This window comes from Mus pahari, chromosome 2 (assembly GCF_900095145.1).
Source record: "Mus pahari chromosome 2, PAHARI_EIJ_v1.1, whole genome shotgun sequence".
NCBI classification, from domain to species: Eukaryota; Metazoa; Chordata; class Mammalia; order Rodentia; family Muridae; genus Mus; species Mus pahari.
In genome coordinates, this window is record NC_034591.1 from 53,466,105 (window position 1) to 53,477,749 (window position 11,645).

Below are 11,645 nucleotides of genomic sequence, written 5' to 3' on the forward strand. Positions count from 1 at the left end.
CTCTCTCTCTCTCTCTCTCTCTCTCTCTCTCTCTCTCTCTCCCCACACACACATGTGCGCACATGTGTTATATTTTACCATTTTGATTAGAACTTGCTATGAGGACCAGGCTGGCCTTGAATTTGTGATGATCTCTTGCCTCTGCCACCTGATTGAACCTGATTGCAGCTGTGAGCCTCCACTGCAGACTTTTCCATGTGTCTTGTCTGTGTTGACAGTCCCATAGACCTGCCGTAGAGTGGGAAGACATGAGTGCTTATGGGGTGGGGGGCACTTATTGTGAAAACTGTGCATTCCTTTTTTTTCTGCGATTCAATAACCACATGCCCCTCACTGATACTATCATTTTTTAACCATTTTTTTTCTGCCAACAAATGAGATAGGTTATTCTAGTCCCTGCACCCAGCACCCAGGATGGTCTAGAAAACAGAAATTTCTCTTATTTTCACTGAGATTCTGAGAATAGGAAAATTGTTTTTCCCAAGTTTGAATAAAATTTATAACCTAAAATGATATATATTTGCTTCAGGAGTTTTCCTTGACTTTATTTTTAACTCATGGAATCATAACATAATGTGATTTAGCTACTGGCAGGAATTCAGTTTGCACCATAGCAAGAACAACAATTCACCTACAAACACTTGCCCTTCTAACTCTCTGGGACCCATAAAAGCTGGCAGGGCAACCTCACAGCATGCCAGTGGCCACTACATCCTTATTAGAACACAGAACACAGTGACACTGTATTGCAAACTTTACTTCGTCAAAGTAAAAGCCAGTTGGGTCTTCCTGACACACTGGTAAATGAGGAATATTTTCTAATTTAATTTACTTCAAACAGCTTCTCTCTAACAGTGGTGTTTTTTTTTTTTTTTCCGTTTCTTTTGTTTTCTTTTTTTCTGCTATTCACTTGTGAGGCTGGAAGAACTGTGCAGAAACTTCACGTCCACACCCAGGAGTGAGCCCTTGGGTTCTCAGTGCTGGACAAAGGCACTGCCTAGCTGGTTTTCAATCAGCAGTTCTGTGCTTCTCAGCTTGTCTCAGTCTCCTCCCTTTTATGACCACAGGCTATCTAATTAAACTTTCCTGTGCCTCGCTCGCTCTGCTCAGTCCATCTACCACTTTGAAAGCCATCAGAGACACTGAAGGACATTACATCTGTCTTGCACATAGAAAATGCTTCAGAGTCCTTTGGGGGAGAGTGTATTGTATATAGATTGGATATGTGGGCAGTATTTGAATGGGAGACTGAGCCCTTATTTCAATACATTAAATTGGCGATGGTGAGCTCAGCTTGGTCTCTCTCCTCTTCACTTTTTATAACTATTTTGAACTTTAAACAGGAAAATTTGATTTCACTTTGGCAAATAAGGTTATGGGTTTTTTTCTTTTTATTACATTTTTCAAGCACATAGAGGTAAAAAGAATAGTATAATAAACCCTCATAGGCTATAACCTACCTTTAAAGATTATTAACATTCTATTATGATATTTTAAGGGCTATAGAGTTACCAGTGAGCACAAATCTGGCTCATTATTAAAATGAAATTTTATGAAGAATAGGCTGAAAATGAGCTCTTGCTATTCAATGTGCCATGGAACATTTACCAGTGAAAATATTCAGATTAAAGGGAATACATTAATTTAATTTTTCAGTTCTTAAGTCAATCTTGAAAGTATTAAATTTTTTTCATTTTGTTTTGTTCTGTTTTTGTTTTGTTTTTTTTGAGGCAGGGTCTCTCTATGTAGTCCTGGATATTCTGGGACTTCCTATGTAGACTAGGCTGGCCTTGAACTTAAAGAGATCACCATGCCTCACTCAGCCAGAAAGTTTAGAATATTTTAAGGCTAGGTAGGACATAATATTAGCTGAAAATTTGACATTATGAACTTACAGATATCCACCTGCCTCTGCATCATCACACCAGGCCTGAAAGTTTTGAATGTTTTAAGGGTAGGTAAAACATAATACTTACCAAAGATTCCTTTATGACAACTTTGGACTCAAACCAAAGGTTAAATTTTACTATGACATTTTCCTGTTCCTTAAAACAAAGGAGCCAAATAATGAAGAGTATGTTGGAAATATTCAAAAATGGAAGTTATTCTTATTACTGCTATTGCTCTGGGTATGTGGAGACTGAGGGAGTGGACAGCCGTTTGAGTATGGGAAACTTCCTCCTATTCTCATTGTCTGAGAAATGCATATATGTGAATTATTGACTTTGCTACGATGACTAGATTCTCACCTGATTTAGTCTCGGTATTTTCCCGTACTGGCATTTTTACATGGTGTCTAAGCTCCTCAGACCTGAGAGCAGAAGTGACTTGGTTATATCTTAGAATTAGGACTACACAGTTCTCTCATACACCTTTGGTTAAGGGAGGTCATTATAAGCTAGTGCAGGTTAAAGAGGAGGTACTATGCAAGAGCAGAAATAAGCAGACTCTACCGAGTCAGCCATCACCACCGACTTTGAGATGATGTCACTTTAGACTGTGTCTGTGGACAAAGTGTATATGGTTACAATATTGGTTTACTGTGATGATGCTAAAAGAGTGAGCAGATCCCGGTCATGTCTTTAGAGACCACAGTCAAGCTGAACTGATGTTCAGGTTTCAGGTGTGTGTCTAAGTTTCTTTCCTAGTGGCATTGATAAACAGCTTCGACAAAGCAACTTCAGAGTGTTTCCTCAGCTCACAGTTCTGGGTCACAGTCCATCATAGCAGGGATTGAGGAAGCATGTCTAATGGGATTCACAGAATTCACAGAAGCAGAGAGCAATGAATTGGTGCCTGTATGTGAGTACTCAGCTCCCTCTCTAGAATCCTCTGCCTAGGGAATGCTGGTGCCCACAGTGGATGTAGCTTCCACTTCAATCAACATAATCTATATAATCCATCTCGGACATGCCCACAGGCAACCCATCTCACCGATCTTTTCTTGAGATTCCCTTCCCAAGCAATATGTTTGTAGTAAAAATTAATGGAAAAAAAGAGTCTATGAACTTGAAAATGAGCAAAGAGGGGCATATGGGAAGGTTTGGGGGAAAGAAAGAAAAGAGGGAAATGATATAAATGATAATCTTTAAAATAAATGAAGTAATTTGAAAAGTCAAAGCACTACTATCATTATATCATGCATTTTTAAAGCTTGTATCACTTAGTGCCTGGCTTTCCTACTGACTTGAAAGTTTATTCTGATGATGAAAATACTAAAATACTAAATGAAAATACTACCTTTTGGCCTTTTAGATAGAAAATCTAGGATTTTCTTCTTGGGTATCTATGACGACATTTAGATAGGTGAATGATGGAAATGGGGGTGGGGCAAGAACAGCTTATTGGTTTGGTTTTACTTTTAGTGAATTGGGGACCATGTCCAAATGTGAACATTTGCCACTACAAGTTTTCTTAACCATTGCTTTAAATGAAAAACTGTATTTTATCCATTCTAGAGTAACAACATGATTGAGACCATCACAGGTCTGGAGGAGCTGAAAGCCTTGCAGAACCTGGATCTGTCCCACAATCAGATCAGTAGCCTCCAGGGCTTGGAGAACCATGACCTCCTGGAAGTGATTAACCTCGAGGATAACAAGGTCGGTAATGTAGGGCGCGACTTCAGGAAGTGGGCTGCGGGCTGCAGGGCGTGGCTTCAGAGGCTTCAGGAAGTTGGCACATTGGAGAGTTGGCCCAATGACTTCACATTGGCTTTTTTTTTTTTTTTTTTTAAAGATTTATCTATTTTAGATATGAATACACTGTAGTTGTCCGACACACCAGAAGAGGGCATCGGATCCCATTACAGATGGTTGTGAGCCACCATGTGGTTGCTGAGAATTGAACTCAAGACCTCTGGAAGAGCAGTCAGTGCTCTTAACCTCTGAGCCATCTCTCTAGCCATTCACATTGGCTTTTCAAGGACATTCCATGAAATGGCCTCTTAGGAATGCTGCTCTAGCAAGTTTCCAGGGGACTGTTCTTAGAGTATGACTTTTGGAAAAACTCAACCATTTTTAAACACTTGATGATTCTTACTTACATTGTTTTAAAGGTTCAAACTGTCATCGGGCATGTATAGTTTTCTGAAGTTATGGCCATGCAACATTTTCTGTAGAAAAAGAGCATCGGGAACATTTGAAATGTTCAAGCAAGAAGAGGCACAGAGAATATCCACAGGCTAATGTCTCCTCTTGTCTACACTCAGAGGAAAATGACTGTTGGTGGAGAAGGCTTGTTGGGGGAGGGGTACCACTAAAAAAGAATACAAAGCTTCAGTTAGCGGCCAGGCAAAGGGATGCAGTCAAAGATCTATTAATACCACTAACTGGGGTTAACTGGGTTTTCTTTTGGTGATGGTGGTGGTGGTTGTAGAGTTGTGGATGTTGAGACAAGGTCTCGGGTAGTTTAAGCCAGCCTCAAACTTGCTATATAGCCAAAGTCAGCTTTGAACCATTGATCCTTCTGCCGCCACCTCCAAGGTGCTAGAATTTATAGACAGGAGCCACCAGCACTAGGTAGCAGTCTTGAGAAGTGCTGGGGATGGGTTTTTAATGTTCTTACCACGAAGATGATACACTGTAGAAAATAGTACATTTTTAGCCATGTTTAGCCCTTACAAAATGTGTATATATTTGAAAGTATCATGCTGTATCTGTTAAATATATACAGTTGTATCTATAATTTAATAAGTTAAACACCACAGGAAAGGCTTAACCAAAAAAATTAAGCCAGAAAAAGAAGAGACATAGAAGTGATTCCTTATATACTGCTGGTAGCAATCGTGTCTCTTTGATGGGTTGGGGAACGAACTTGTTTGCATATCTGGCCTCATGTACCCTTTACTATTCAAAATATATTCATATTCTTCCCCTCCCCCTCCCTTTCCTCCCTCCCTTCTTCACCATCTCTCTCTGTTTTGGTGGTACTGGGGACTGAACCCAGAACTCTTTGATTTCTCTACCACTGAGCTGTATCTCAGATTAATTTACCTAATTCTTCCTCCCCCCTTTTCTTCTTTCTTCCTTCTTTCTTTTCCATCCTTCTTTCCTTGCACAGTGCTGGGCCTCACACAGGTGCCCACAAGCCCATGACTGAGTTGTGTTCCCAGCATCTTAACCTTTCTCCCAGCAAGCTCACATCATTCCTTAGGCTGTAAACAACCCAACACAAGGTCTGAGAAGAAACAGTTTTAATATTGATCTTCATCTCACTTGCTCGGTTTACTGAGTAGATCTAGTGACTTCTTACAAGGTAATTAATTCTATTAATGACCTTGGTCCTTGCATCTGTGTGGTAGGAAGTCAGTACAATTTCTGTTCCAAATGGCCTTCATTGTTCTTTTTCTGAAGTTGCCTTTGAAGATTGACTGGGGAAACATATTGTGCTTAAAATGGTTTTCATATTTATATGGTGGATGCTGAGAAGGTAGAATATGCTCACTAAATACTAACTCAATACATCTCAGAATTCAAGAGAAGAAACAGCAAGGCATATAAAACAGTTACAGTAGATGAGAATCAAGGGCCCTTCCCTCCGAAATGGGTGTGGGGTAATACTTGAAAACATGAGGCCTGGATGTGAGCCATGGGCATAAAGTAAAATGCCTTGCATTAATAAGAGAAAAAAGAAACAGGCAATACTAACTTTAATAGTACACATTATTAAACTAGGTATAATTATCTTAAGGTTTTACTGCTGTGAGCAGACACCATGACCAAGGCAAGTCTTATAAAGGACAACATTTAATTGGGGCTGGATTGCAGGTTCAGAGGTTCAGCCCATTATCATCAAGGTAGGAGTATGGCATCTAGGCAGGCATGGTGTAGGAGGAGCTACAAGTTCTACATCTTCATCTGAAGGCTGCTAGCAGAATATTGACTTCCAGGCAGCTAGGACAAGGGTATTAAAGCCCACACCCACAGTGACACACCTACTCACAACAAGGCCACACCCCCCAACAGTGCCACTCCCTGGGCCAAGCATATACAAACCACCACAATATCTGAAATGTAATTTTAGCACACAAGCTATAAATGAAATTATGATTGAGTTATCTTGCCTCCCATTGTTTTGTACTGGCCTTTTGACATGAGTCAAACATATATAGTTATATAGTTGGGAGTGCATTCCCCCTTCACTTAGCCAGAACACAGGGGTTACCACTCTCTTGCTTTTAAGTCACCTTCTAAACTACTCTGGAAAAGTTGGGGGGGGAAAAAAAAGATATGTTCAAATGAAGGAGTTCACAAATGTTAGAGACTTTATTTTGTAAAAAGTGGCCACATGCCCTACAGAGGACTTCTCTGGCAAATCAGTCATTGATGGTAACATAATTCCGGGGTCCCCCACTGGGCATGCTGGGGAGTACTACAGTACTTTGAAATGTCCTTTGGACCATCTGAAGAGCCCTAAGAGGTTTCCCCAGGATAGTTGATAATTCTTTGATTCAGGGATGGACAAATGTATTTGTAAAGGGAACACAACATAGATATGCTGCCTCCTCCGTGATTAAGTTTGATGTTAGAAATACTGTGTCCTTGGGAGCAGTTTCATCCATGGTACACCTGTGCGTATGCATGTACCTGACTGCCCTTACCAGCGTCTACTGCCTGCTGATTAGGGAAGCCTCTGCCAGCTTGCACTCCGCGGTCCCCGTGACATCCCAAACTGTGGCTAGTACGTAAGAACTGACCCAGACTCAGTTCTCCAACCCCTCTACTTCCTCCCAGAAGTGCTGTTCTTGTCAGGGGTGACTTTGAATCTTGGTGCTTAGTGGTGGAGCTAGGGGTGGGTGTTGTTGTTTTTTGAGACAGGGTTTGTCTGTGTAGCCCTGACTATTCTGGAATTTACTTTGTCGACCAAGCTGGCCTCAGGCTCATAGATCTGCCTGCCTCCGGGATTAAAGGCATAAACCACTCTGTCTGGCTCATACCTCAGAATGTATTATCAGTACTTCTTGCCAGTGATTGCAAGGAGTAGCAATATAATGCTTGTAAAACGACAGGTGCAAAGAAAGAATTTCAGTCCTAAGTAAGCCCTGGACACTCTGCTGTGATGCGGACGGAGGTGGCAACAGCTAAGTGTTGCTTCTGTAACGCTTTAGATGGGGCGTGGTCAAATACGAAGGATTTCATGCTTACCACTGTTCAGCGATATGCTCTTTTCAATGGCTCACTCAAGCAGTGAAAGGATGTTCCCCTGGATCCTGGTTTCATACTTTTGTTCCTGTGTATGAGCAAAAAGAATTTGTGGGGAGCTGACTGCTGAGTGAACTTGACCTCTCTTTCCCTCTGAATTTACATCGATTAGACTTGAGGAATGGCTGGGTACATGATCTTGGGGTGGGGGGTTGGCTCCTGGGTTCTGCAGAGGCCAACACTGAAGCAGAGGCAGCCCAAAGTTGGGCTATTAGAGATGCTGTCATGGTCACATCACTGTTACAGTCAGTCTCTCTTCTACTCCTGCCATTGGGGATGAGCAAGGGGGAGCGCAGCCCAGGCTAGGTAGCCAGAGCTGCTATCCAGTCCTAGCCATAGTGGCAGTACCCCTGGCTCTCTGCAGAGTGTTGACGGGTGTTCCCTTGCAGCCCTGTTCCTAAGCTGCTTCGTTGGCTCGTCAGAACCTTTTTGAGATTTCAGGCCAAGACCAATGTGACTTTCCCTGTAGTCATGACTCTAACTTAATGCCGACTCGACAGTAGCAAGCTTGGCCTGCCTACACTTAAACCAGTTCATGGGGCTGGAGCGAGCCTGCTAAAGAAGTCAAGGACTTGACTAAGATCATTAGCCGATCAGTGTAGGACAGAAGATATGTTACTGTCAGTCTACACTACTTACGGAGGAGACCAGTTCACTTCGGGCTAAGCATGGGCTACATGCTCTCTGATTAGGAATTAGACGGCAGAAGTGCCATCATTTTCCTCCTGTCTGCCTCACGGGTTCCATGTCTCGCCTCTCCAGCATCTCCTCCTGTGCTCTCTGTCCTCCACAGGGCTTTTCATTGTTATTATTGCTGAGGATTACATCGTGTCACGTTTTATACTTTATATCTTGCCGAGTTATTTTCCTTCCCTCTAGAATAGTGTTTCTCAACTTGTGGGTGGCAACCTCTTTGGGGGGAGGTGTCAAATGACCCTTTCACAGGGGTGGCCTTGGGCCAGCAGAAAACATATATCTTTACATTACTATTCATGACAGCAGCAAAGTTACCATTCTGGAGTAGCAACGGAATTAATGTAATGGTTGGGGTCCACACAACATGAGGAACTGTATTAAAGGGTGGCGGTGTTCAGAAGCATGAGAACCACTGCTTTTGTGTGATAGTTGACCTTGGGGAGTTTATTTTGTTCAAATTTCACAATATCTGGTTTGTAGTTGGTACTTAAGAAGGTTGTTGGATGAAAATATGACTCTCAGGAGCCCTCGGTCCCTCACCTCTGAAGGGTGTGAGTGATGTTTAAGGTGCAGTAAAATTCTAGCAAGACCAGGTATAAGAAGGAGGCTCAGAAGTTTCCCTACTGGGTGAAGAAAGGGAAAGGGGGCATGAAGATCAGTACACTTGTTTTAATGGACACTGTGAGGGTCTTCTGTACGGCAGAGGCAGTGAGGAAGAAGGAAGATTCCAGAGAGCCATCTGAGATGGAAATAGAGAGGCAGAGTAGAGGTAGTGGGTGAGGAGATGTTGCAAATGATTGAAGTCTTTGTCAGGTGACAGGTGACTGTATGATGGTGGTGCTAGCCAGCATAGTGGTAGGGCAGGATGTCCCTAAATGTTTCAGAAGCAGTATCCGACTCCAGTGTTGCTGTGTAGGGAGCTGCACGACGCCTTCTCTATCAGGTAATCGTGGTTGTGGAACAACTTCCCCTGGAAGCTAATGCTTCAAGGTAGGATGGGTGACATCCCCCACCCAGGATGTGCCCAAGCCCCTCGGCCTGGTGAACGGAACCTCAGTTAGAAAAGGAGTTTCGACAGGTGAGGTTAGTGATCCTAAGATGAGATTGTCACCCTCAAATAAGGAATTAGGGAGGCCTGAAAGACAGTGGCTTGTTTGTTTGTTTGTTTGTTTTCAGTTATCAGTTTATTTTATGTCTGTGGGTACATGTACGTCTGTGTTCCATGTGTACGCCTGATGCTCAGAGAGGCCAGAAGAGGGCATCAAAACCTGTGGAACGGGAGTTGTGATGGTTTCAAGTTTCCGTGTGGGAAGCTGGGAATGGAACTTGGTTCCTCCTAACTGATGACCCTTCTCTCAGGCCTGGGTGTTCTTACAAGAGACAGAGGGGAGAAAAAGACACAGGAGCTGGCTTTATGTTGCTCTAAGTCAGTGCTGTCTGGCTTTACCAGAAGCTGGGAAAGACAAGGAAGAGCCCTCAAAGAGTTCTCTAGAGCCCTCAAAGGAACCACAGGCTGGCCAGCCAGCCCCGGATTGTAGGCTCATCTTCAGAGCCATAAGAGTTGGCTCCTGTTGTCTTGGCCTATAAGTTTTGGGGTTGTTATGGACCCTCCAAGGCTCATGTATGTGTAGTGCTATGTCTGGGGAATGGAGGGAGTCTGGGAGTTATCTTTAACTGTGATCTCTTATCATTTCTGATTTTTGTGTTTTAATAAACCTTCCTTATTTTGATTTTTAAAATATTCTTACATTTTTGGGTTTTTTTTGTAATTTCAAGTTTTGGAATTTTTTTTCATTATGTAGTTTTTAAGTAGTGTGTGTGTGTGTGTGTGTGTGTGTATTTGCAGTGTGCAATAGACATTGAATTCCCATATAGAAAACAAATTGTCCCAACATTTCAATAAGCTGATTTAATAGCATAAGATAATCTATTAATGGATCTGTCAGGGTTTATTGAATTATTTACTTATTGAAATTTGTTGTGTTTACAACTTGCTGTTAAAATAATGTTGAAGTATATATGCTCACACATAAATCCATCGTTACATGCATTTTTTATTATTTCCTTATGATGGATTTCTGGAAATGCCATTTCTGGGAATGGCTGTCATAAAACTTGTTGATTTCTGTTTTGAACGTTCATGCTTTCTCCTCCCACTGCAGTTATGAAGTTAGGATGACTTACTGTAGGCATATCTGGCTGTTCATTTGTCAACAGGATCATTTAAAAATTGTCTATCTGGTGGTGAAACCTGGTGACTTGTATACGGTTTTTATATACATTTCTTTGATTATCAATGAGGTTAAAAATTTTTTTTAATTTTATTTCTTTTTAAAAATTATCAGTCCATTCTCTTAGCCGTGATTTTCTTTATGACAGTTGTAATTTGCTTCTTATTGAATGTAAGGTATTTCAACTACACATTTAAAATGATGTGTGGAATATGTCGACACTTTCTGTAATAGACTTCATTATTTTTATCTTCTTGCGAAATCGTTTTCCATTCTGGATCTGATACATGCTTATCTAAACTATTTTCCACTGCGTCACCTTGGCCTTTACCTCTCTCTCTCTTTTTCTTTTTCTCCACTGTTTCTTTTTTAAATAAAACAATTTTAAGAGTGGGAGACTTTTCATATCTCACTCTCCTCTTTTTTGTATTTACTTATTTGTTTAGCGTGTGGCTAAACATGCATGGATGTGTGCTATATGCAGGCAGTGTTACTGAGACCAGAAGAGGGAATCAGGTCTCCTGGGACTGCCATGTGGGAGCTGGAAACAGAGTCCTGGTTTCCTGGAGGAGCAGCCCCTGCTCTTAATCCCCCCTCCCATCTCTCTGACCCCTCCCTTCACGTTTTTTTCCGTTCTTTTGTTTGTTAGATATGGTTTTGTTTGTTAGATATGTTTTTGTTTGTTAGATATGTTTTTGTTTGTTAGATATGTTTTTGTTTGTTAGATATGCTTTTGTTTGTTAGGTACAGCACTCTGGTCTGACACTCACTGTGTAGTCCAAGCTGGCCATGAAACCACAGAGATCTGTCCACCTCTGTCTTCTGAGGGCTGGGATTAAGGTCATGTGACACCGCACACAGCTACCTTGAAGCCTTACTCCATAATTTAGTTTGTATTATAACTGGAATGGTAATCTAAAGGATAGTCCTTTACATCCTAATACATCAAAATGTGTGTGACAGCTTGCCACTACTCTAGCTAGATTGATTTGGGGATGGGGGACACTTGGAACTTTGGAGTTTGCCTTTCTGATTACATTATTGGAAATGGCATCCTTTGAAAGTGGCATGTGTGTCCACTCCTGACTTAGTTTTGGGATAATTGGCGTTTTGGTGGCACTTGGGTTTGGACAACTCAGAAATGATCTGGGATTGGTAAAATACTTTTATGAGGCATGCAGAATGCTGTGAGAAACACTAATTTATTATAAAACTCACTATCTGTATCTGAAATTAGATTGTAATTGTTTATTGTAGAAAATTTAAGTAAGCCTCTTTTTGTCTTTAGTATGGTCGAGGGTGCAGGACCACTGTAACCCAGGCTGTCCCCCTGGCTAAAACAAGGCACGCATCCATCTGCAGAATTATTTCCGTTTTTTTTTTTTTTTTTTTTTTTTTTTTTTGTTGTTTTATCTGTAGGTTCTTAATTTACAACACAGACAGTGGCTCACACGTTTAGTTACAGCACTTGGGAGGCAGGCCCAGGAATATCTCTGTGAATTCGAGGCCAGCAAGG

The 11,645-nt window shown here is 41.6% G+C and overlaps 1 protein-coding gene across 1 annotated transcript in view; it reads left to right on the forward strand.

The window, feature by feature from the left end:
• Nucleotides 1-11,645, forward strand: part of Lrguk (leucine rich repeats and guanylate kinase domain containing) — a 110,110-nt gene that overhangs the window by 28,450 nt on the left and 70,015 nt on the right. Inside the window, exon 7 of the mRNA XM_021191105.1 lies at nucleotides 3,459-3,602. Coding sequence (XP_021046764.1) covers nucleotides 3,459-3,602 — 144 coding nt within the window. The remainder of the gene's footprint in view (nucleotides 1-3,458; nucleotides 3,603-11,645) is intronic.